At 46.8% G+C, this 26,954-nt stretch overlaps 2 protein-coding genes across 5 annotated transcripts in view; both read right to left on the bottom strand.

The window, feature by feature from the left end:
- Nucleotides 1-4,353: 4,353 nt before the first annotated feature.
- Nucleotides 4,354-26,954, bottom strand: part of LOC102454024 (uncharacterized) — an 88,703-nt gene continuing 66,102 nt past the window's right edge. For all 4 annotated transcript variants that reach the window (XM_075935726.1, XM_075935727.1, XM_075935728.1 and 1 more), the window contains exons 5-8: nucleotides 19,525-19,679; nucleotides 18,350-18,376; nucleotides 14,917-15,035; nucleotides 4,354-11,677 (exon numbers count right to left, since the gene is read on the bottom strand). In XM_075935726.1, coding sequence (XP_075791841.1) covers nucleotides 11,581-11,677; nucleotides 14,917-15,035; nucleotides 18,350-18,376; nucleotides 19,525-19,679 — 398 coding nt within the window. In that variant the 3' untranslated portion in view covers nucleotides 4,354-11,580. The remainder of the gene's footprint in view (nucleotides 11,678-14,916; nucleotides 15,036-18,349; nucleotides 18,377-19,524; nucleotides 19,680-26,954) is intronic.
- LOC142830474 (uncharacterized) lies at nucleotides 22,725-25,743 on the bottom strand. Its single transcript, XM_075935739.1, has 2 exons — nucleotides 24,086-25,743; nucleotides 22,725-23,414 (listed from the first exon to the last, which is right to left on the bottom strand). Exons 1-2 carry the CDS (start codon nucleotides 24,381-24,383, stop codon nucleotides 22,792-22,794), a joined length of 921 nt encoding a protein of 306 aa, XP_075791854.1. The 5' UTR covers nucleotides 24,384-25,743; the 3' UTR covers nucleotides 22,725-22,791.

The following is a 26,954-nucleotide window of genomic DNA, read 5'->3' as shown; positions in this document are numbered from 1 at the left end:
AAAGAGTGTCTAGATTGGCACGGACGCTTTTGCGGAAAAGCGTCCGTGCCAATCTAGATGCGGTTTTGCGCAAGAAAGCCCCGATCGCCATTTTTGCCATCGGGGCTTTTTTGCACAAAACGGTTCTCAGCTGTCTACACTGGCCCTCTTGCACAAAAGTATTTGCGCAAGAGGGCTTTTTCCCCGAATGGGAGAGTCATTGTATTTGCGGAAGAACACTGATAATCTTACACTAGATCGTCAGTGTTGTTGCGCAAATTTAAAGTGGCCAGTGTAGACAGCTGGCAAGTTTTTCCGCAAAAGCAGATGATTTTGCAGAAAAACTTGCCAGTCTAGACAAAGCCATGGGGTGTTTGGGGGGGGGGGGTTGAGCTGGGTTGGGGGTGGAGCGTCCCTCTTCCAGGTGGCAGGTTCCTTGAGCACATGCACAGTTTAACTATGCAGCACTAACTCTGCAGCTGCATGGCTGTGCAGCTTACAGGGAACTTGGAACGGAGCAGAAAGAAGGCCTTAAGCCCATTTAAAATCAGGCAATTTATCCAAAATCCTTTTCTTCATCCGTTGGTCCCTGGAGAATCCACTTTGAACTAGTCCATACGAATATCTCTAGGGGGTGGCTTCAAAGGCCAGATAGCCAGAGGCATTGAGTTAGCATACTCACTCCTCTTAGAGAAAGTGACATGTGATCTCACCATATATACTGAAGCACAAACATATTAAACTTAGTTCAGTAAGATGTAAATCCATTCACTAAGGTTTGCCCAGAATATGGTAGCATCTATAACAGTAAACTCTAATGGAGAAGCAGCAGGAGGACAGAGCAAAAGTGATCATCAAGAGTTTTAATCATGGTGTGATGGGATTCCCCTGGGGTGCAGCATGGGATTCTGGGACTGCTGTATCCTCTTAACTCTCCCCAGCCTGGGATCTGTCGCACAATGCTTTGTTGTGGACCAGCCGTAACCCCTACAGGAGCTATTATCACTCAGCACTAGTGCATGTGAAGTCTAACGCCCAGACAGATTGCAGGAATGTCCCCAGAGCCACCCATGAATCACTTGAGTAAGTCACCAGCCAAATCTGCCCTTTGCTCTTAGTACAGCACTTCAGGAATAGACCATCTAATTTATTGAGTCACTACTTTATTGAGTCAATGGAAAGTGGACATCACCTGCTTTTGTTAAATCTGAGGGTACATCTAGACTACATGCCTCTGTCGCCAGAGGCATGTAGATTAGGCTTCCAGACATAGTAAAATGAAGCAGCGATTTAAATAATCGCTGCTTCATTTAAATTTACATGGCTGCCGCGCTGAGCCGACAAACAGCTGATCAGCTGTTTGTTGGCTCAGTGCGATAGTCTGGACACGCGGGTGGCGACATCAAAGGTATTTGTCGACCACCCAGGTAAACCTCATCCCAGGAGGGATGCCACACAGACTTGCCACACAGTTCATACAAACTCACTGGTAAAGGTAAATGCCTACAAGAAGGCTATGTCTACACTCGCGGCTTCTTGCGCAACTATGGCAGTTCTTGCGCAAGAATCCACAGAGTGTCCACATGGCCCATCCGCTCTTGCGCAAGGAAATTTACAGTACGGTGTGGTAAGAGAGGGCTTCTTGCGCAAGAGCAATGCTCTTTTTTAACAGGTGTAAGCCCTTTTGTGCAGGAGCTCTTGCGCAAGAGGTCAGTGTGGACGCTCGGTCGGAGTTTCTTGCGCAAGAAAGTCCTATGGCTAAAATGGCCATCAGAGCTTTCTTGCGCAAGAGAATGTCCACACTGCCATGGATGCTCTTGCGCAAAAGCACAGCTGTTGGATGTGTTCTTGCGCAAGAAGCCGCTAATGTAGACATAGCCGAAGTGTATTGACTGCAAAGATAGAATTTAAGTGAATACAAATGTCAGGCAAAAACAGTAGTTACCAAAAGAAAATCTGCTATATATTTGAGAGAGTTTGTCTGTGTGTGAGCAAGCAAGTCTCTGTCTGTCTGACTGTTCAAGAACTCATCCTAAATGGCTAGAGTTAGGACCACCAAATTTGGGATACAGCTTCTTCTTATCATAGCTTAAAGCTGGGTAAGGTTTTAAGTGCCAGGACAATGGGATGTGCCTGGAATGCTTGCAGGGAGCTGTGAGGATCATGCTGGGTGTAGTATGTGGAGACCCACTGCCCACCTCCTCCCAACATGTGCACAGAGCCACATAGACCTGTCCTTAAACATACACAAAATACACAGTTGCATAGGGGAGAATACGCAGCCTACCGTGACCCAGAAGCACAGGACCCACTGTGTGAAATTAGCTTAATCACAAAATGTACATCTATGATAGATTTGATGCTAATATTAATGCTAACTTTTGTCACTGATGTATTGCTGATACTAAAAACTGTAAAAATGTACTATGTGCATGATATTTTGGAAAAAAACCATGCTCATATTAAAAATGATACATACGGACTTTGTTAAGACCTTGTGATATTGATATTTCAAAGATAGTGTCTGTAACCAGTCTTGTCTTTTCTCCTCTGAAAAATGCCATTACAGACCTAATGTGCTATATGAAAGATGTGATGGGGCATTCCACATGCTTTATGAAAGTATGCTTGATCTGAACAGGTCATAACTGAGATATGCTTTATGCAAGATGATTCATGTAACATAATTGAAAAGGTTATGATCATCCTATTTCTATACACACATAACTTCTGTTTCTGGAGTTAGGAATATGAACTATAGGTTGACATAACACATGTGTTCCTGCTGAGTGAAGCCTATTACCTGCACTTCAGGAACAACAATGAAAAAGCTGGATATAGTCAGATGAGGACCTGAAACAAAAGCTCAGGTAGCATAGGCCTGGTTTGAGGCCTGGCAATCAATGGACAAAATTTGGCTAACAAAGCAAAGCTAAGCTGTGAGCAAGAGCAGGTCCCTGCTCACAGAACTTGGCACAAACAGGGCTGAGTGCGCAAAATACTAATTGTAATAGGCCCACGTGCAGAACAGTAATTGGTACTGGTCATAAGTTGAAAGCACATTCCAAAAGGATGGAACCACCAGCTCATTAAAAAAGACCTTGGTACCCACACTCCCCACAGATATAGACCCCAGTTCAGGAAAGGGTTTAGACCGACTGCATGATGGATAGAGATGTTCTAATGGAACCACAAGATACAGCGTGATGGGTGGTATCTAAGTAGCATCAGCGGGTGACAACCTGACACGTCAGGAGTGATGTGTAACTTGTTTGTACCTATATATAAAGTGGGGTCTTGGAGGGGCAGTCTCTGTCCATTATGGGGGCAGGGAGGTCTCCCACTGACTGAGCGGAGTCCATTGTTATGGATACATATGCGCAGTGGTTCAGTAGAGTCTACTGACAACTCTTACTGTACTTAGCTTAACAAGAAACCTGTCCGAGTGCCTTCAATCCTTATCTGATTTGTGGTCTTTGGGGGCTCTCTTGGGCGTCTGCTGTGTTGACTAATTGCGCAAGTCAACAGCACACATCACTGAGTACACGTGCATGCAGCTTTCAGGTTATCATCACTGCTGGAGCAGGAGACCTGTCAGGACACCATGACAGTAAATTCTGACCTACTCCATCGGTGAACCTACCACACTGGACAGTGCTGAAGGCCCATCAGCAAGAGACAATGAACTGTAAAAGAGCCTAACCTTCCTGGGAACCTGTGGGTCAGAGTAACAGTTTGCACACTCACCGGCGCAGCGCCTCCTGCTAGTCAATCTGGAAGTTAGTTCTGTTCCTCAGCACAGTGTCCTCTTTTGGCCGGTGTTTCGCCCATCGTCGCTCTCTGCTCTGATGTCTCCGGCATCTACAAGCCTGAACCAAGATCTTTGCAATTACTGAGTATATTGGATTCCCAGAATTTTGGCAACAGAATTGCCGGAATCCTGGGCAGGAGGTGGGGGAAGCTACATGCTTCAGAAGGGGCAGGGCCTCAGGCAGAAGGGTGGGGCTGGGGCTAGCTGTAATATATCAGGTCGGGTCTGGGAACCACTGAGGGAGTCCATTCAGGGTGAATTGTTCAAAACCAGGGCTACTTACAGCCCACGACTGGAGTCCTTTCCTATATAGACAACAAACCAGTCATACAGAGCACTTCAGCTGCTAATCTGGCCAACGAGAAGCCTCACAAGCAAAACCTCTGAGACACCCCAGTTTTACCTATGCCGGAACCAGACCTATACCTTACACACAGGTGACAGGTTATAAAACCCAATCTCACCAACTCCGAACAGGTTCTCCCAGTCCCAAAAGACCAGCCTCAATCCTAGGTCAATTTATGCCTCAGGATCTTATCCAAAAGAGCACGCTGGGCCAATCCTTTAGAATTTAAAATCCATAGGTTTATTAATAAAAGAAAGAAAAAGGTTGAGAGTGAGATTGTTAAAGAGAATACATTACATACATCAATCACCAAGTTCTTGATGAAGACTTTTAGCAGAGATGTTGTAAATTGCTTGTTTAAAAGTCTCTAGTGTACATCCTATGTCAGGATAGGTCTGTGAATCCTTCCTGGCTCTCTCTCCATAGCAAGGATGCATCTGGAATCAGGAGCAGGATTGAAGACAAGATGGAAGCAGCTTCATAGCATTTTTATATTCCTTGTGCTTTCCAAACTGGAGCTGATCACATGATGAAGTGACCTGTCTGTGTTTCACATGCAAGTAGCCATGATGCACTGGCTAGTCTGCAGGTTTCCAGATGCATTCGTCTGGTGTGTATTGGCCACTTTGAGAGCCATTGTCCATGAAGCATTGATAGTTAGCACAGCCTTTCACCGAATAAAGACTCCTTTCAATATGCAGTCCAGGCCCATTGCTCCCTCCCAGACAGAGAACATTTAAAATACAAGAACAGAGCCCATATTCATGACTTCACATACAAAAATATACAAAAGTATATGAGTAGCACACAAAGAATCAATAGCGCATAAGCTTTCGTTTGACACTTCACATGGCCTACTTTGTACAGAACTTGGAGACAGCACCACCCATGGATGCAACAGTGACAGCTGCCTGGGAGTCTGGTGGCCATTTAAAGGGCTTGGGGCTCCCGCCACCAGCACTGTCGCAGTAGCTGCCGGGAGCCCCGGGCCCTTTGTAATCACTGGACCCCGGGGCAACTTCCCTCTTTTCCCCTCATTGGCAGACCTGTTGGTTCCTTTAAACTTCTTTCTTTCTTTCTTTCTTTCTTTAGCACTAAGGCTGTGTCTACACTGGCATGAATTTCCGGAAATGCTTAAAACAGAATAGTTTTCCTTATAAGTATTTCTGGAAAAAGAGCGTCTACTTTGGCAGGCTGCTTTTCCAGAAAAGCCCTTTTTCCGGAAAAGCATCTGTGGCCAATGTAGATGCGCTTTTCCGGAAAAGAGCCCCGATCGTCATTTTCGCGATTGGGTCTTTTTTCCGGAAAAGACTACTGGGCTGTCTACACTGGCCCTTTTCCGGAACAGTGTTCCGGAATAAGGACTTATGCCCGAGCGGGAGCAGCGTAGCTTTTCCGGAATAGCGGCTGATTTTGTGCAGTAGAGCGTCGTTGCTTTTCTGGAAATTCAAGGGCCAGTATAGACAGCTCACAGCTTATTCCGGAATAGCGGCTGATTTTGTACAGTAGAGCGTCGTTGCTTTTCTGGAAATTCAAGGGCCAGTATAGACAGCTCACAGCTTATTCCGGAAAAGCGGCTGATTTTCCGGAATAAGTGGCCCAGTGTAGACACAGCCTAAAGGATTAGCAACTTTATGATTTGGGGATAGGATCTGAGTTGTACATTGACCTGGGTCTGTGCCTGGTCCTTTTGGATCAGAAGGTGGTGATGAGTGGTAAAGAACCACTTATCTCTGAATCCAGTGTTTTTGATGGTGATATAAGATTGGAATACCTCAAGAAACTGCACTGATGACTTCTTGTTAGCCACTGTGGTGAGATATAAGTTTATTTTTTTGGCAGGTCTGATATCTCTCACAGGAGAATAATCAATCGCATTTAGGAGTACAGCTTCCTATCTCTCAGCAGTTTATTCTGAATTTTGTATTTTCAGCTATGTCCCATGAAGACACCTTTACAGACCACACCAAGCTGCAAAAGAGACAGACACTGAAATCAGCTCTACGTGGGAAGACTCTGTTTGGGAACTGCCCAGCACTCAAGAACCCACCCAAGTGTAAAGCCCGACACAGTATTGTCTTGCAGTGCACAGATATCTATGCAGCATAAACATGTGAGATCTTCCCCCCTCTCAATGTGAAGGAAGATATGAACAGCTTTCCCTACTCCCCCCCCCCCCCCAGTTATGAATTCCACAGACTGGTTTTTGAATAAACAAAAACACGTCTTAACTACAAAAGGTAGATTTTAAGTGATTATAAGGGATAGCAAAAAGATCAAAGCTGATTACTAAGCAAATAAAATAAATATGCAAACTAAAGTTAATAGACTAAATAAACTGATTACAAGGAGTAATTTCTTACCCTAAATGTTGTTTTAAGGATGTCACAGAGTATCTTGCAGACAAATTGCTCCTGCTTGAAGCTTAAAATTCCAGTCTCTCTCTCAAGGGGCAACCCCGGCTCAGTACTTCCTCCCCCCACCCCTTTTTATTTGTTTCTAGCGTCATCCTAGGTGGATATTTAGTCAAGAAAGACCCTGGATTAATTCACTCCCAGACTCAATAAGATTTACATATGATGGGAATTCTTTGTTTCCCACTTTGATCCCCATCCCTGCTAGTGGAAAACATACTAGCAGTCCAAGATGGAATCCAATCCCATGTGACATGATCACATGGTCCTGCATCCCAGGAAAGTGGGAGAGTAACATCTTCAGAGTCCTATAGTTTGTCCTAATGGCCCATCCAGGCTGATTCTATACTGTCTGGTGCACGTTCCCCAGGTGCAATTACTTTTTGAATTTATACATAGTCAATATTCCTAACTTCAGATACAGGAATGAAACATACATACAAATAGGACATTCACATTCAGTAAATCATAATCTTTCCAAAGATATCTCACCTTGCATAAAATACATCTTAGTAATGCCATATTCATATAATAAGTATATCTCTATGATGAATACAGGGCATAGTGCCATACTTCTCACTGAAATTATAGTGTTACCATATTTTTGGAAATCAGGTCTAAGATGGGTATTTCAGATGAGGCACTCAGAATTTAAAAATTTATCCTGCAGCTTCCCAGTGCTTTCGCCCTGTTCCTATTTGTCTCTCTGGGACAAGAATCTGGACTCAAGCACATTTTTTAATAAAAATATGAAGATCAATTGTAGTCCATAATAGCACTTTTATTAAGCTCTTTACCTTTGTATCAGATTGCATCCTGGGAGGAGAAATACACAGTATGTTACTGGGTATAAATTTATTTATTGCTAGAAATGTAGGAATATACCTCATATAACTTAACAACAAAAGATTGATAATTCATTTTATAAAAGCTATACAAAAATTCATTTAAGTGTAAAATTACCAGTTCATAATACTGTTTATTGTAACACATATGCCCCAATTCTCACTGGGATGTTGATTCACAGCCCATGCAGTCTTCCTGGAGTCAGCGAGATCAGTGTGAATTAATGTAAGGTTTGGCCCACTGCATTTATGAAGACACAATGATTATTCACAGAATAATCAAGATATAAACCTCCCCAGCTCTGGATAAAGCTGGCTAGACATACACTGACTCACTGAAAACCAGAATGGCAGCTACGTTTGTTGCACAGCTGAAAGATCTATCATTGCACCTTCTTTTGGGTGTTTTCATTTCTGAATGCTCAATCTGAAACACTTTGGATCCAATTTTTAGAGGTACTGAGTTTCCATAGCTTTATATGAGTTGTCTTGGAATTGTAGGGGTGCAGCACCTTTGAAGAGCAAAGTGTCTCAAGATGCTGCTCCTCCTTTCCCCCAGATTAGAGAGCACGCTTGGAATTTTTGGCCTGTATGTCCAAAGAAGTTCTGATAAATAATAGCTGTTTCACCTCAGGTCATTGTTATAACAAAATTCTTTATAAAATGTTCTCAAGTGTTTGCATTAGAAATGGGCTAAAACCAGCTGAAAATTGGAATAAGTTTGGATCCAGACCTGTGTTTACTGGGTTCTAAATCCAGATAAGATCCCTGAATTAAAGATCCTCTTCCTCTCCAAGCCTGGATCCTGTCTTGATCTGACTTTTGCAGTTTGGATCCAGTTTTAGCTTGGCTAGGTTGCTTTATTTACACTTTTGGCTCTGCACTGGGGCAGCAATACTGGTAGTATGCTGAGAGATCCTGTCCTCCAGGGTGTTCTAGCCCAGTGTTGTAGAACTAAGAGGTTCCCAATAGCTCAGATGAACAGAAGAAATACACTCAATCTTCTGCAGAATTATTCAAACTCTGACTCTTTTGAAGTTTGTCTAACACTGTAGTTTGTGGAGCTTCAGGGGGTAGCTGAGTTAGAAAGAGTGGGCTGTGCCCACGAAAGGTCATGATACCATCTACGAAGTGCATCTGACGAAGTGGGTCTTTGCCCACGAAAGCTTATGCTCCTACACTTCAGTTAGTCTATAAGGTGCCACAGGACTCCTTGTCGCTTTTGCAAATTCAGACTAACACAGCTACCCCTCTGATACTTGATACCATCTACATGTTTTGTTAATCTATAAGGTGCGACCAGACCATTTGTTTTTTTTACTGTAGTTTCTGAGACTGTCCTAGGGTTCTGGACAGATGTGAAGTTGGAGCTTTAGTTAACAGTAACTTGACTCTGGAAACTTTGTTTGCTAAACAGCTCAGCCAAGGCCATCCTTAGGCATATGCAGCATACATGGCTGCATAAGGCATCACTACATAAGACTGAAGGAATTGGGCTTGTTTAGTTTGGAAAAGAGAAGACTGAGAGGGACATGAGAGCAGTTTTCAGATATCTAAAAGGGTGTCACAGGGAGGAGGGGGAAAATTGTTCTCCTTGGCCTCTGATGATAGGACAAGAAGCAATGGGCTTAAACTGCAGCAAGGCAAGTTTAGGTTAGACATTAGGAAAAAGTTCCTTCCTGTCAGGATGGTTAAACTCTGGAGTAAATTGCCTAGGGAGATTTTTAAGAGCAGGCTGGACAGACATGTCAGGGATGATCTAGACCGTGTTTGGTCCTGCTGTGAGGGCAGGGGACTGGACTTGATGATCTCTTGAGGTCCCTTCCAGTTGTAGAGTTCTATGATTCTATGAGTTGGAGCACCTGTGATGGTGTGTTAGTAGGGCCCTATGCTGCTTATGCCTAAGGCCACCGAAGGATGTGGGCAGAGCCAGTTCCAGTGGCCCCAATTCCCTGACCCCTGACTCCACCTCTCAGCCTGCCACTGTGGCTAGCTGCACCACATGGGCCGCCTGCTCTCTCCCCTGCCAGCCTCTTTGCCCTGCTCCTGCCCCCCCCCCCTGATCCCATCCCCCGCAGCTCTGAGTGCAGCCTCCAGCCCTCTGAGGAATGGCCACCCCCTCCCCCAGCAGAAAATGGAGACTGCAGGTGCTCAGGATGCTTAGGGCACCAAAAATCATAATACCACCCCTGAGCTCAGCTGCCTTACTCCAATTTAGCAGACAGAATTTTCACCTGTTTTGGGTAAGTCCTCATAGCAAAAATGAGGATTTATAGCACATGCATAGAGATACGGCTGTTGTCATGGCTTCAGTGGCCTTTTAAACCATGGTCTGTGTCCTCTGTATCTGTTAAAGGTGGGCAACAGATGGGTGGCAAGAATGCAGCCTCCAAACTGCTGGGCACAGCCTATCCAGGAGATCACAGGCAGAAGACTTACAGGCCTTAACTGAATAAAGAACTACTGTGGCTTGTAATAGAGACTTAAAACTTTCCTTTCCATCCCCAATCTCCCTACTAATCTAACTTTCCCAGGAGTTTCAGAGAAGTAGTCGTGTTAGCCTATAACTGAAAAAACTTTAAAAAGCAGGGAATAGTCCTGCGCTCATGATCCCATCTACATTTTTGTTAGTCTCTAAGGGTGTGTCTAGATACATGACTCCATCGACGGAGCCATGTAAACTAGTTTACCTGACAGTCAATGAAGCGGGGATTTAAATAATCCCCGCTTCATTAAAATAAAAATGGCCGCCACGCTGTGCCGATAATCAGCTGATCCGGCATAGCGTGGCAGTCTAGACGCAGATCGGTCGATAAGGGAAACCTTTGTCTACCGCTCCCTTATGCCTTGTGAAACTGAAGCCCCCATGTCCTGCAATAGTCTCTGCATGGCTGGTACCCATGGCTGTCTGCATGGGGACCCACTGAATAAGTGAAGCTCCAGATGGAGTTAGAGGCTTACCCACACAAGACTGGGACCTAACAAATCCAGCTTTAGAAAATCTTGGCTGGTGGCTTTGATTAACTTGGTCACTGCATGGGAGCTCCGTAAAACTCCCCATGCTAGTCACTGCTGGGTAGTAATACCCAAAAGTAGAGATAGAAAAAATCCCTTGAGTCTTGTACTAGTGCTCATCTCCAGCAATGTTTACTACATGTAGTCCTGTCTTTGTTTTTCCTTGCGGCACTGGTGTTCTATGACAATCTCATCTATTTCTACTGACTGAAGTCCAGGAGCTCAATAATACATCACAAGCAGGAGGACTTAAGATAGTTTGCATATGACGTTGTATTGAATCTGGCTGGTTACTATTGCTGAGATGGTAAATACATTCCTGCTTTCTAGAATTGTTTTAAGTTCACTTTTACATTCATGTCAATAGCAAACTCTTGTACAGCTGAGCACCCTACCTTCAGCAAATCTTTCTCTTACCTCTCCTCCCCCCCTGCTACCTTGACACAGACCCTGCTGTAGAACATAATCTGCACAATGTATTTTCATGGTGTGCAATGTCATGCCCAGCAGCGCCCCAGCTCATTCATTTCCAAAACAAGAATGTAGGCTGTGGAATGGGGGAGATCAGCAAGCGAGGCAGTCTTCTCCCTGACTTTTCCAATTGCTTTTCTATCACAGACCTAGAGGATGGGCTGAACTTGATTCTATTCAGATTTGAATACAGGGATGCTCTCAAATGCTGAGGGATGTGGTGGAGTCTCCATCACTGGGAATCTTTCAAGCAAGATTGGAAATCACTCTAAAATACACACTCTACTTTAGCAGGTTTAATGCAGGGATTACTGGCTGAGTTTCAGGCCTGAGTTGCACAGGAGGGCAGACACTATGATTAGAATGTTCCTTTCTGGACTTTTACTCCCAATTAGTCTTAATTTTGAAACACAAGCACACAGGCCAGATCCTTAGCTCTTGTCAATGAAGGACAGGTATGGGACTAGGGGTCCAGGGGGTGCTACAGCACGCTCACTACTAAAAGTGTTCCAGCACCACTGAATGAAAGTAGTTCCATGGGCATAGTTATTGGGGCTACTTACAGCAAACATAACTTACACCAGGCTTTGCATCTGGAAACAAATCTTGGTAATGGGCACAAAATACTTTCTCTGCTGGGGGAAGGAAAAAGCCTCCTCTCAGATAACTCTTTTACCTAGGTCCATTGAATTCAGGTGCTCAGAAAGGCCAGATCTTTTCATTCCTTGTGCTTTGCCCCAGAATAATCATGGAGTTCCTCTCCATCTTCCTCTGATCTGAAGTCATAACTTCTGGCCTAAACCAATGGAAAAATACTATTAATGCTGATAGGACTCAAAACATGTGGCTGTATTTTTGTATGTTACACCACACACATCTGAGCTGCATCCAGAGCTGTTATTTTTTCCAGCTCCAGCCTAAGTTTCCAGATCACATGCTGTCAAATATACTTGTGGCAGCATCCAAAAATGCAGACTATAAAACATGTTGCCTGGTCAACAGTCACCGAATAACAAACAGGCAAACATAAGTACCATCTGCAGGAAAACAGACAATATGTTCCCCACATGGGGGGTGGGAGTGACAAACAGAAAATATCAAAATAATATAGGCAGTGAGTTATATGGCCCATGGAGCCCAACACCAGGAATATTCCTGGACAGGGGCTAGGTTCCATCAAAACTCACACCTGCCACCCCTTGCATTCCCTGCCCTCTGCATCCTCCACCGCAGTTCCCCTCCCTTCACTGCCCTATGCACTCCCCCTGCTACCCTGGAGTGATTTAAAATGTCCGGGGCTTGTTGGCAGCACAGCAGGGTTAGAGTGGCTTCTGGCCACTTGCTCACCCTGGCTGCAAGCATGTGTGTCCCTGAGACTGGGGGGGGGGGGGGGGATTTGGGGCATTCTGGGCACCACCAAAACTAGCCAAAGAGAAAGGAAGCTCTTAGGGGGGCACCAGGCTCTCCCTGAGTGGATGAATGACTAGGTTATGCCTTCACTGCTTTGCTGAGGGCCAGATCAAGCGTGCACCATCTGAGTTACCTAGTGATGTGCACTAGGCTATGTGCACAGAGATGAATTTCACCATATGTGAGTAAAGAATCAATATGAAAATTGCAAATACAAAAATCTGCCTGTTTTGGACATTGTGAGGCACTCCACCTTCGTAGCGGGCACAAGCTTGCCTTGGCAGGAGCCCAGCTCTTCCTAGGGAAAGCAACAGGTTCCTTTTCTAATAGAAGAATTCTTTTGTGGATGTGAAAACACCTCAGAGCAGATCATTCATCATAACCAGAACGTGCCCATGAAAGGGGATTTGCTTTGACCTAAGTAGAAAAATAAAACCAAAGCAATTTTCCATTTGCCTGAATAACTCAAATGGGACTGCATGTAAAAAACTACCAGACTTCATCTCCCTGAACTACAGATTAGTAGAGGAAATGAAAATCTAGAGTGCTGCAGTTCAGTATCACAGGAGACTTGACTGTACTTCAGATGCTGAGAAAGTTAGGATAAGGAAAGATCAGATCATCACAGATTTACTATGTTTACAAAAGGTACAAAGGTCTAATGCTCCATTGCCCATAGCTGTGGTCCTAGTACAACTGGTGAAACCCCAGGCATCTGTGAAAGAGCCATGGCCCCAGGGTTTAAAAATATAAAAAGATTTGTGTTGTTCATAAATGCTGGTTAGGCACAGACCCTGCACTTCAGCTAGGGGTGCTCTGTTGAAATGCTAGTCATCTCTTCTTGCCGTGCCATGTCTCCACCTCCATCAGTGGCTGCAAGGAGTGCAGGAAAGTTGTGTGAGTATGTGGGATGGTGGGAGGAATGAGAGTGCAGTGGGAGCTGGAGGTGGGAGGAAAGGGGTCGACAGCAGGCTTGAAGTGGGGAGAGGTATTTAGTGGAAGGAAAGAAAGAAGGTTACAATGTTTGAGAACAGAAGTGGAAAATCAACATATTTCTGGTGTATCCCAGTTCCATCAAAATGAGAGGTACGGTTTGTTCTTGAGCTATCCCAGAATTTCTATTGGGTCATAATCTGGGACCAGTAAGTGCAACAACTGTCTAAGGTCTCTGGGGCCCAATCCTCAGCTGCTTCCATTGCCCTCTGTGAAGCAATGCTGATTTAACACCAGCATAATTCTAATTTGTGGTGCAATTATTGGCACTGTATAGAGTAGGGCAAAGACCAGGTAGAATCTTCCAGTCAGAGAGAGAGAGAGAGAAATAGCCAGAACTCTTTGGAACCCCCAACACAATTTTGGTCCAATTTAAGCCAAGAGTGAAGGTTCAGGCTGATTTGTTTCTTCTCCCAGGCTTATTTGCCCATGCCACCTACTTTAGCTGAAGCTGTTTGATTTTTTCTGCTTTGTATTTGTTTTGGTTATCCAAACAATAGCAGGAAGCTTGTCTGTTGCATGGATTTGGTCCAAGATCAAGTTTTTTCCAGCTGGGAAAGCCATTCTGTAAACCATTAGAAGCCTTTCCAGCTGTAACTATATGTATCCTAATTCAAATATGTTTTTGCATTGTAGGTACACCCTACCTCCAGCAACTCTGGAACACTCCTGAATTACACAGCTGCTCTGCCAGCTGAAAATTGAAAATAGCCAACAATCTTTTCAGCAAACTGCTGTCAATACTACTATGTTCCTAGCTGAAAAAACATGGGCGAGTTGCCCAGTCCCATCCCTAATCCTCTTGCTCTTGTGAGCAAGCTATCCAGGCTGTTCCTCTTACTTAGTTATATATGCAAAGCTACAGAGATTCATTGGAACACATGAAAGAGCTTGAAAAGTTAAAGGAATATCTGTGCAGGGATAACAGCAGTGGTGTCATGCCCAAACTGCATGGTGCTATGTAGAGATATGCAATATAAAGTGTGATGTGTTATTAGTGTCTATCTAAGGGATCAGCACAGGTTATCTAGCAGAGGTAGAAAGCTCTGCTTTCTGCTTTCTCTCTCTCTCTCTCTCTCTCTCTCTCTCTCAGATGAAAGAAAACATTTATGACAACTGTGTTTCTTCCACCCTACATCTTCAAACTGGGTTGGGTGCAACATGAGGTTATCAATATCATTCCTTTTGAAGGGAGACACATAGGGGGACTGAAGGCAGCATACAACTCAAAAAGGTTAGAAATAAAAATTGGTGTATGGGCTGGAATTGAATTAGCCATGGCCAGTTTTACACTTTATATCTCATGAGGAACTATCCAAGAGTCTGAAGATTCCTCTGCCATGCTAGGAAAAAGGGTCTTTTTTACCGTTCTTCAGTTGTATCCAATGGCATTCACTCTGCAGGGCAGGACATCTTTACAAGCTAGGTGGATAGGAGAAGAAACAAAAAACTTTCATCTTTGTCAAAAGTAGCAGCAAACAGCGATGGCTAGAGGAAAAAGTTGCTTTGGTTCAGAAAAGAACTCTCCTGAAACAAGTAGTCTTAGATAAATCTTCATTAAGTCTCCTAACTGCACCGTCTTAATTACAAACCAAAGACTCCTATGAACATCCCAGTCCTGACAGGTGTTACCTGTAGAGCTGTGGGCAGGATCTCTTCAGAGCTGCTGATGAGAGTCCCAACTTGCTCTGGTTCCTCAGCTTGGTTCTCTTCATGAGGCCTCTCATTCTGCTCCAAGTGTGGCTTTCATCCTGGGCAGTGCAAACCAAAGTACAACTTAAGCTGATACTTAGAGAAACTTCCCCATCCTGTGGACAGTACTAAAGTCTGTTTCCAGGAGGACTGCTAAGTACAATTGGTTTTTATTTTATAGGGGAGATTTCTGCTTAAAATACAAACTTTGCTAGAACATCAGAGTTCTTGTTCCTTTAGATGCCAATAAAGGGCTGTCAGTCTCCAGTTCTTTTTTTGAAAAGATTAGTTGTCTAGGTTTAGGACAAACATAGAGATTTCAAATCATGTCCCCTCCTTAATACTCACTCTGCAGTTATGTAGTGTGGCTGGAACATGACATGGAAATAGAGATTCCTGCAAAATCCAGTTAGTTTATACTACTGTCCCTTCCCTCAGTTACATTGCTTTATCTATTTGATAAAGGTAATGTTTTAAAGAGTTTAGGATATGTGGTGGGCAGTGGTAGTGCTGAGGAGCTCTCTCAGGCACATTTCACCTAATTATATCAAGGCAAAATAGTTAGACAAATTTGGTTCTTTGTCCACCTACACCTACCTAGGGATGCTTCAGAAAAAAGTAATCCTAAAAATCACAGCCTGACTACTATCTCATTTCCACTAGTGTTGGCTGCACTGGTATAAATCAGCTGGTTTCCGTAGAGCTGCTGTTGGTTCATACTGATGTAAATGAAATGATAACGCTTTTGCTTTCATATCATCAACCAACACCAATTCAAAACTTCCTTTCTAAATGCTAACTACAATTGGTTCTTATTTTTACAAATACACCTGCTTGTTAATAGTTTTCTCATTCTAAGTTCACATAGAGTAACCCTTTTGTTACTCCTGTTTCAAAAGCCTTGATCATAGAATAGAGAATACCAGAACTGGAAGGGACCTCAAGAGATCTTCAAATCCAGTCCCCTGCCCTCTTGGCAGGAACAAGCACCATCTAGATCATCCCTGATTGATGTCCATCCAACCTGCTCTTCAATATCTCCAGTGATGGAGATTCCACAACCTCCCTAGGCAATTTATTCCAGTGTTTAACCACCCTGACAGTTAGGAAGCTTTTTCCCTTGTTGCAATTTCAGCCCATTGCTTCTTGTCCTAACCGCACCTTGATATCCAACTCCCCTTAGTTGTAAAATTCCCAGAGCCATTGCTGGGAAATCTCTGGAACAGAGGAAAATGTTTCCCATGTTAATTGAAAGGTTCCAGATGTAGTAGAACAGAGAAAGCACCGAATGGCAGTCACCCACGAGTGGAATCAGACTAAGGATGTAAGAAACTAATCAACTAGCGATGCGACTAGTCACTCTCTCTATCAGAGACAGGCAGAAAGGTAGGGGAGCAAGAGCCAGTGGGGGGGGCCAGCTTAAAAGCTGGTTCCCCCCCTGCACCGTCTCCATGGGGGCAGGAGTAGAGGCGCAGCAGAAATGCCGCAAGTGGGGAATGAAGCAGTCTCCGCTTCCACTGCAATTCTGCTTTTGAAAGTGCCGCCGGGGCTCCTGTACATTTCAAGGCTAAGGTGCCCTACAGACTGATCGACGTCAATGGAAAGCCCATCGATTGTTTGATTAGTTAATCAAGCTGAAATCAGTCAACTGTTCATCAGCACGTATCAGTGCTGCACAGCAAGTTTAAGTGGGGAGACTTTATAACTATTCATTTTTCTTATTCAGGGTCTACACAATTTCATACAAAAATCTCCATCTATCATAGGCTCAGATGACTGAAATGTTAGTTTCAGTGATACCAAGTTACCTGTCCTTAAATGAGGCCAGGATAATAGCTAAAATAACCAATCAGCATATTTATTATTATTTATGTATTGGATTATAATGTGAATGTACAGATCATTGTTGCAATCACTGTTATATGTTTGCACCAGATCTTGAACAAGTGGGCCAGGTGAGATGTCTATAGAAAGCTTATGATTTGCTGATTATGTTTATACTACTTGTGTGCATATATAATTTTTGCACTTGTAGATATGAACATTAGCTGTGCATCTATATTTCAAATAAAGCCCCTAGAGTAACACAGAACAGTTAGCCAGCATGTCTGGGAAAGGCTATTCAGGTTGATTCTTGGGACATACTTTTACACAGCGAAAACAATGGGAGTCTGTCCACGTGGCCAAGAGTATATAGAAGGCCCCGGGGTTCCTCCATTTTGTCTTTAATTTGGTTCATCACTCTGATGGATCTCTGCTATCAACTGAAGCCTGAAAGAACTGATGACCTATCCTAACAGAGGATGTATTCCAGAGACGTGATCTATGAGAGCAGATCATTCCATCTCTTCTACAAGCCTCCACCAAGAACTTTACAATTGCTGTATGTATTTTTAGTAATAAATCTTTAGATGTTAGATTCTAAAGGATTGGCACAGCATGCTCTTTTGAGTAAGATCCAAGGTATAAATTGACCTGAGAATATGGCTGGTCTTTTGGGATCAGAAGAACCTGTTCTGATTTAGTGAGACTGATTTTCATAACCTCTTATCTATGTAAGGTGTAGTGCTGGTGGTAGCACAGGAAAAGCTGTAGTGTCTAAGTGGATTGCTTATATGACTTCTCGCAAGCCAATGTGGCAAACAGAAGTGCTCTTTGTGACTGGTCTGGAGCCTTATAATGGAGGACTCTCCAGTCTTGGGCCTTTAAGTAGCCCTGTCTCTAAGCAACTTGCCCTGATTTGACCCTCTCAGCAAAGCCCCCAAAGAACCTTCTGTATTATAATATTGTAGTAGGGTCTGAAGGCCTCAGCTAGGTTGGGGTTCCATTGTATCAGATGCTGTACAAACTAGGGATGTAAGCAGCTAGTCAACACACATTTCAAAGGTGGAACGCCATGCTAGTCCTTATCAAATAATTTAATAGTCAATGGAAATCCCATCGACTATTCGATTAGTTATTTAATCGAAATTTAACATCCTTAGTACAAACAAGGAGTACATGGCAGCCACTGCTCAGAAAATGTCTACATTAGAGAAAGCCCCAATAAAAACCTGCTCAATCTCTTTATTTGTGAGGTCTGCATTGAACAGCTATGTTGTAGTGAAGATGGAGGATGGCTGAGGCAACTCCAGTGAAGAACACTCAGAAGGAGTAACAATGAGCAGACAGAATTGTGGCACTATTGGCTCTATTACTAGATTGTAAACTTTTGGATTGTCTTTTTTTGTTCTGTGTGCATGGCACTTACCACCATGGGCTCCTGAGCCACACCTGGGGCTGCTAGGCACTATGATCAATAGCACATATAATAAATACTGATATTGGAAATAGCACGTGGAAGGGAAATGCATGTAGTGATGCCAGTACTTACCGGAATACTCTTAACAAGGTCAGCCCCCTGAAAACAAAAGTAAAAAAATTAGAATTAGCCAGACCAATGGCTTATCCTATAGAAAGGGCACTCACCTGGGCACATTTCCCCAGCTCTGCCACATGCTCCCTGCTTAACCATTGTTAAGTCAATCCATCTTTCTGTCCCCCATCAGTAAAATGGGGATCATACTCTTTCCTTACACCCACCCTTTGTTTGTCATGTCTATTAGGACTGTGATCTCAAGTATACAGCACCTAGCACATCTTGGTTGGCTCCACCAGGCCCTGCTGACATACCTACAGTAACAAAAGTATATCCAAGCTCTGATTTTTTGCTTTACTTTCACTTTGATTGAGGATGGAGTACTTTTGTGTGACTGCCAAAGATCAGCATGCTGCATTTCCCATTCTGATTGCTGGGGAAACCATGGAAAGGTGAAATGTGATGGTGTGGAAAATGCTGATTGTGCTTTAATGGCATCCACATGTCAATAATAGTAGGATCACCAAACAGTTGTTTAAATCGGCACCTAAATTGTGAGAGCTTGATCCTGCAGCCCACTGAAATTACAGGGCTTCCTCATGTGCTTGAAATTAAGCTTGTGCTTAACTACTTTGCTAGGCTGGGCTAGAGCATTGCAGAATCTTTCAGGTTCAAGCCTCTGCAGCTCATGCAAACAATCTGAACCATGTAGCTGTGACCACTGGGCTGGAAGCTTCCTGCGGGCACACTTTCCTGACAGATTCCCACTGCTTCCTCTCCTCTGTGAAGCTGTAACACTGCAATTACAGTCCCTCATGCAATACCCTAGCCCTTCTAATCCCTGCCAGAACCTGAGTGCCAAGATGCCACAAATAATTGAAAAACACTAGAGAAGAAAAACACCCACTCAGAGTTTCATTGAGTTCACAAGGGTTTGCATTTGGGCTGGAGGCTAACCGTTACACCAGCACATTCTTTACCTCACATCAAAGGTACTGATGTCTTTATTGCAGTCCTGGTGCTTAGCACCCACAGCTCTTAGTGACTCTCATTTTTCAGTCCCTAATTTTTTACAGTCTCCAAAACCCCATCTTGATCCCCTAGCATTTGGCTGATGGTTGCTTCCCTTACTGTCTCAGCCCTGTCATCACAGCCTTGTCAATCTCTCTGAGTGTTAGCTTATCAGTCACCTTTTTCATTGTTGTGTCCATTAGCAGGAAAGCTCGACCATCAGTCAGATTATAGGTATCTCTGAAGTCATTCTCATCATTCCTCCTTTTACTCCACATCTTCCTGAGCCCAAGAACCAGCTGGCTATCTCCAGCATCCAGGGATTTGTCACCTCCTGCAATTCAATGATCAGATTCACACAAATGGCCCAGTAGGGTCCTATGGGCAGCTCTATCAGCTGGCTGTAAAGTCCTAGTCTTGGAAATAAATATTCTTTCCCATTTTAAGTGCCTGAGTTGCTTAAGAGACATCCTAGCTCTGCTGAGGCAGCCCCCTAAGGAACGAGGTACTGTTCTAAGTTAGGGTAAACCCAGACAGCTCCTTCTCCTTCCCCTCCCCCGAGATAGTTTTAGAATCCACTTAGATCTATCCTGGCCCTGTTTAAGTCGATGACAAAGCTTCCCTTGACTTCATGGTCAGAAATCACAAATGTGTGTGTGGGAAGGAGGGAGGAAGGGACACACTGGAACATTTCAGAACCTTAACATTGGAGATAAGACTGGACCAATACCTCAGAGAAAACACCCTTTGGATCAGGGCTGCATTCTGACTTTCATGGGCCCTAGGCACTCCTGCCTTCGTGGGCCCCTTTCTCCATTAAAAAAAAAAATATATTAAAAATTATTTTTGATATAACTTCAAATACTTCAACATTTTATTTTTTTCTGTTTTAGGCAAAATTTAATAGATTTTCGTGGGCCCTAAAAGTTCATTTTTTTCTTCTGATTTTAAAAGAAATTAAAACATTTTTGTGGGCCCCTAAAAGTATCGTGAGCCCTAGGCCCTGTGCCTCCTGTGCCGAATGGATAAGTCGCCCTGCTTTGGATAAGAACATAAGAATGGCCATACTGGGGCAGACCAAAGGTCCAGCCAGCCCAGTATAAGCACTCAATGTGTTACTTTTACTTCTGGCTCAAGTCACACCTCGTCTGGGATATCTTAAGGTGCCCGTGAAGAGCAATGCTAACACACTGGCTAAGGGATGTTGGGTTCCTTGAAAGGACAGTTTATTGAGTGTATTTCCCTTAGCTCCTTTCAGCTTGTATAGATGTTAGCTAACCCATATTAAAACCATAGTATAGACAAGGCAGCGATAGATTTAAAACATATCAGCTGGTCAAGGTTACACTCTAGGTCACCCCATTAGATTTGTTCCAACCAACCAATGTGGTAAAACTACCCAGGGCCTTGTGTACACTAAGGCTACGTCTTCACTACAGTGTTGTTCCGCAAGAAGTCTGTAGCACTAGCTTTTTTGTGCAAAGGCTTCTTGTGCAAGAGCTCGTCCACACATCAAAGCACCTCGCTTTTGCGAGGCTCTTTTGTGCAAGAGAGCGTCCACACTACTGGATGCTCTCCCGCATATAAAAGCCACCCGGAAGCACTTGTAGCTGGGCTAGAGGTCATCAGTTGCTCTTGAGTACTGTTGCTGGAGCCCTCCAGAGCCGCATGCTTAAAGGGACCCCCCTGGACAGCCGCTTCTCTGTCTCTGCTGCCTGCTTGCTAGCCCCTTTGGCAAAGCTAAGCCTCAGTAGCGCCTTCTGTGTTTGCCCTTTGCTCTTTGGGGACCACACAGCTTTCCAACAGTCTGCCCTGCTCTATGGAGCCGGAGCTGCCCCTGGACATGCCACGGACCCCTAGGGCCACGCTGCACTCCCTGCAGTGCCTGCTTTAAGCAGGGGCCCTCTTCCTCATGGAGGTGGACCCCGAGATATTCCTCCTTAACCTCTGTCTAGCTGCAGGTGTTCCACTATGGCTGCCCCTGCCCACCATACCCAGAAGAATCTGGAGGCTGGACACCACCTTGGAGTGGTGAGACCAGCTGGTCATGGAGCGGTGGGACGACCAGCAATGAGTGCAGAACTTCTGCATGCAGAAGGCCACCTTCCACGAGCTCTGTGTCTGGCTGGCACCCGCCCTCCAATGACGCGACACCCACCTGAGGCCCACCATCCCACTCCAAAAGTGGGTCACCATCACTCTCTGGAAGCTGGCCATCCTAGACAGCTACTGCTTGGTGGCACACCAGTTTGGGATGGGGAGGTCCACTGTTGGGGGCCATCCTCTTGCAGGTAAGGACATCACAGGATGCAGCCCCTGCACAGGGGGAGGGAGGGTGTTGCATAAGGGGGACCTTCAGGATGGGGGGGGGACAACTGAGCACTGTCTGGGGTAGGGGGGGAAGCCTTGGCCCTGCGGGCTGGTGCTTTCTCACCCTCACAGAGGCCTGGTGTGTGTGGGGGGTGGCCATGGGCTAACGGGGAGGGGGCTCCTGTAGGGTGGGGTGCCAGGAGGGAGGGGCGGCCATATCCCACTGGGAGCACACAGCTCCTCTCTCAATCTCTGTGTATGTGTTCCTGTCTCTCCTTCTGCAGGTCCTCCGGGCTATCAGCTCACTGCTGCTGTGCAGAGTCATCCGGCTCCAGGACCTGGACACCACCATGGGCAGCTCTGCTGTGCTGGGATTTCCCAACTGCGTGGGAGCCATCGACGGCACGCACATCCCCATCCGGGCCCCAGAACATCGTGTGGCCCAGTTTGTCAACCAAAAAGGCTACTTCTACGTAGTCCTGCAGGCCCTGGTGGACCACTGGGGCCTCTTCACAAACATTGGGCAGGGCTCACGACACCCTAGTTTTCCACAACTCCAGCCTGAATGCCCAGCTGGAGGTGGGCACCTTTTTCCCTCTGAGTGACCAGACTGCCAGTGTGCATAGCAGGGGACGTGGCATACCCACTCATGCCTGGCTGCTGTGACCCTACACCGGCCAGCTGGATCACACGAAGGACATTTTCAGTGGCTGCCTGAACAGAGCACGCCTCCAGGTGGAGTACACCTCTGAGCATTTGAAAGGACAGTTCCATTGCCTCCTCACCCATCTGGACATTGGGGAGCAGAATATCCCTGAGGTGGTAGCAACCTGCTGTGTGCTCCACAACTTGGTGGAGTGCAAGGGGGAAGCATTCCTCCCAGCATGGGTGGCAGAGGCCGCCCGTGAGGGCCGGGGCTTTGAACAGCCCCAGACAGCTGAGACCCGCCAGCCTCATGAGGCTGGGGTACATGTCCGGGAGGCCCTGAGGGAGAGGTTCTTTCAGGAACCACTGTAAATCTTCCCAGGGCCTCCACCCTTCCTCCTCTCCCTCCTCTTACCCCCTTCCCTTTCCCCTACTCCAAGCTCCCAATAAACACACCTGCATGGTTTTCAATCAAAAGTAGTGTTGTTTATTTAACAGAAATGAGGGTGATCAGGAGGAGGGGGCTGTGTGAAATGGGAGGGGGGCATCATCACAGATGGGGGGGATGAGGACTGGGAGGAGGACTGGGCCAGAGAGCTGAGCCCCCTCGGGGCGGGCATGTTGTTGGGGTTGAGCAGCTCTGGGGGCCCCAATGTGCTGGGCGGGGGGAGGGGGCGACTAGAGCAGGCTAGGGTCGGCAGGGGAGGAGCCATAGGAGGGGCCATATGCATGACTGGTGGAACAGGCATGGCCATGGGGAAGGGAGGGAGCAGAGGCATGACATGCAGAGGGAGGAGAGGCATGGCAGGGTGGGCAGACGAGTGGGCCATGGAGGGAGGGAAGGTGGGAGCAGTGAGAGCAGGCGTCTGTTCCCCTGGGCGGGACAGGATGTAGACCGGGGTGTTGCAGCGCGCCATCGGATCACTCCACGCCTGCTGCCGCCACTCCAGGTCAGCATTCGGCTGGTGCGACAGGGTGGAGTGTATGTCGCGCATCACCCGGATAGGCTGGTGCATCAGCTCCTCCCCAGGCCTGGCTCGTCGGCAGCTTGTCCATGCTCCGGGTGGTGCTTGCAGCGGTAGTGTGGCTGGGCCCTCCGTCCCGGCTGGTCTCGCTGTGCAGAAGACACAAGGAAGAGGGGCGGTCAGTCTACCTTGCACACACATTCCCTGAAGCTGTGCCCTCCTTTGTGAGCTGCAGGTGCAAGGCCATGTGTGGCCTCCACAGCATGACGTGTCACACAGGCCCCTAGGTGGCCTGAGAACCGGGCTGCCCGCCCCGCCACCCCACCATGGCCAGGCAGGCAGAGGCAGTGTACGGCCACAGTGGATCCCCTGTGGGGGCACAGGAGCTGTGAGCAGCCTGGCCCTCTCTGGGGGGGGTGCACACACAGCTGTGGCTCGCTGGGCTAACAGGTGGGAGTGGCTGCTGCCTCTCACGTGCAGGCATGCCCACGTGCTGTACTCCACAGTGTGTGTGTGTGTGTGGGGGGGGGGTTGTGCCTGTGCCCTTGCGACTAGCCTGCTTGCAGCTGTCCACACTCCCCCTTTCCCCCTGGGGGCAAGACTCATGTGGCCAGGCATGAGGCTGGCAGCAGGCTCCCAGGCACATAGAGGGGCTGGCTGCTGTGGCCATGTGACACACCCTCCCGCTGCATGTGCTTGCACGTGCCCAGATTGCAGCAGCATATGCTAGCCTAGCAGCCGGTGCAACAGTGTGCCCCCACCCCCTTTGCAGCCACCTCCCCCACCGTGTGTGTGTGCACGCACATGTGCGCCAACATACCTGAGGTTCCCTCCCAAGCCTCTTCGGAGGCCTGGGAGACGTCCAGGCTGGCAGGGACTGGCTCCTGGGACAGGGTAACGGTGCCAATGTCCTGCTCATCCTCCTCCTCCTCTGGTGGCTGGACCTGCCCCACCATCTCGGGGACAGGCTCCGGGCACTGAAGGATGGGCTGCTCCAGGCCGGAGTCCACCACAATGGAGGGGGAAGAAGGTTCTCCCCCCAGCAAGCTTGTGGTCGAGCTCCTGGCCTTCATGTATCCCTGACGGAGCTCCTTTACCTTAGCCCAGACTTGCTCCATGGTCTGGGCAGGGTGACCTCACGCCACCAGGGATCCAGCCATGCAGGAGTAGACTGCGGCACTTTGCCCGGGGGTCCTGTAGGGAGTCCTCCTCACTCCACAACTCCGGCAGGGTTTTTTTTTCTGGCCTGCTGCAGGTGGGGGCACGCCTCTTGGTCCCCCTCGCGGGGTCCTGTGACCCCTGTGGCTGGTCCATTGAAGGGCAACGGTGGTCTCGGGGATCTTGCTCTGAGGACATTGGTGGATGCAGCAGAGTGGCATCCTGAAGAATCCTGCTTCCTGCCAGCTTGCAGCTACAAGGCTTGTGCAGGGTGCCAGCAGACAAGAACAACAGGGTTCTGACTGTATTGGCTGGAGTGACCCAGCTGCCACCATTTTTTCCCCCTGGAGGCCAATTGTTGCGCAAACCCCACTCTGGAGCGTCCACACTTGCCTTTTTGCACAATAGCTTAGCGCTAAAAGCAGTTATGCCTCAGAAAAAGAGGTTTACCTATGGCAGAAAAAGCCCTCTGTTCTGCTGTTTAACGGCCCATTTCATTACGCAGGAGATCATTTGAGGTGTGGACACTCCGCAGGTTTTTGCACAAAAACCTTGTAGTGCAGATGTAGACTAAGACAGGGGAGCCCAAACTTTTTGACACGGGGACCAGTAAATCCATTCACGAGCTTTCAGAGGACCGGTAACATTCATTTGCATATTTGCATATTCATTAAGCAAATGACTAATATGCAAATACATTGGTTTTGGTCCTCCCAAAGCCTCCACGGCCAGCTTTAGAAAAGCTTTTCATGTGGCCACCCACAATATTCTTACCAGTTAGTTAAGGGAATATGGATGGGAAAAATGGACTGTGATCCAATAAAACCCTGCACCCCCACATCGTGTAGTAAAAGGGGCTCATTTCTTTTCAGAAAGCCGACCCCATCTTTGGAATCTTTTAATCCATATTCTCCTCCGGATGGTGAACGCCCCAGGCTCTCTCCATTCTGACACAGTGTAGAGCCTGTAAACCTCACTGTCAGCAGAGGGGATATTTAAAAGGCCCTGCTTTTACATTTCTATTCAGGGTCTGCATGCCCCTGAACTGTCCCATTCCCCACTGGCTGAATCTCTCCCCTCTCCCCTCACTTTCCCTCCCTGCCCTGGGCCAGCCCTGCTGTCCCCGCCAGCCGATTCTCACCCGATCTCTCCTGGCAAGCCCTGCTGCCCCCGGCCGGTTCCCCTGCCAGCCCCACAATCTCCCCCAGCCAGCCTCACTGCCCCCGCCAGCCGGTCCCGCCCCCGCGATCTCCCTTGGCCAGCCCCACTGCTCCCGCTGCCCTGGCCAGCCCTGCTTCTGCCAGCCAGTCCCCCCGCCCAGCCAGTCCTGCTTCCACCGGCCGGCTCCCCTCCCTATCTCCTCTGGGCAGCTCCACTGCCCCGACCCTACTTCCCTGCAGCCCATATCCAACCCCTCACCCCCCGCACAGACAGCAATAAGAGATCACCTGGTAACCCTCACTATGCCTCTGCCGGGAGCCTGAAACATACGGCTGCATCCGCCCAGCCCAGCAACCACGCTGGGGCCTGGTATTTTTTCCCCGCGGCCTGATATCGGGCCATGGCCCATAGTTTGGGAAACGCTAGCCTAAGAGAATATGCAAAATGTGGACCTCAGACCACCAGGGGTCATCCCTTCAGCCTGGGCTGGAACAAGTCAGAACAGTGTTCTGCCACTTTTGCCCCATGGAGGTGTCATTTTTTCCTCAAAATGGCATCCTACACTGTAGTATTGTGACTTCGCATGTACTGGTCAAGCTGGCAAGTGTATTCCCACATTGGCGGGGCATTTGGTTAGTATAAGAACTTGCCCATTCAAGACAAAAAACTCTCTGTGAGGGTTTAGAAAGCGCCAAGAGTTACCACACTTCTACAAGACAGGTAAGTAATGCCCCCCTTTAGAGAAAACAGAAATACAGATAAAGTGCCTGATGAATGAATAAGAGTAACCGAAACTTGTGTATAAAAAATGAAGGGAGTCTGGGCCAGTAAGTGAGATGCCAAAGGGGTCCTTGTCAGTACAAAGTTTTAGAAGCTTTGCAATAAGATTTTAATGTGGGCTAATACAGGTAAATATTACATCTTTTTCCTAGTTAATCATAGAATCATAGAATACTAGGACTGGAAGGGACCTCAAGAGGTCATCAAGTCCAGTCCCCTGCCCCCATGGCAGGACCAAATACTGTCTAGACCATCCCTGATAGACATTTATCTAACCTACTCTTAAATATCTCCAGAGATGGGGATTCCACAACCTCCCTGGGCAATTTATTCCAGTGTCTGACTACCCTGACAGTTAGGAACTTTTTCCTAATGTCCAACCTAAACCTCCCTTGCTGCAGTTTAAGCCCATTGTTTCTTGTTCTATCCTCAGAAGCCAAGATGAACAAGTTTTCTCCCTCCTCCTTATGACACCCTTTTAGATACCTGAAAACGGCTATCGTGTCCCCCCTCAGTCTTCTCTTTTCTAAACTAAACAAACCCAATTCTTTCAGCCTTCCTTCATAGGTCATGTTTCCTAGACCTTTAAT

The sequence above is a fragment of the Pelodiscus sinensis genome, chromosome 8 (assembly GCF_049634645.1).
Source record: "Pelodiscus sinensis isolate JC-2024 chromosome 8, ASM4963464v1, whole genome shotgun sequence".
In the NCBI taxonomy this organism is placed as follows: Eukaryota; Metazoa; Chordata; order Testudines; family Trionychidae; genus Pelodiscus; species Pelodiscus sinensis.
This window is presented reverse-complemented; position numbering and strand designations above follow the sequence as displayed.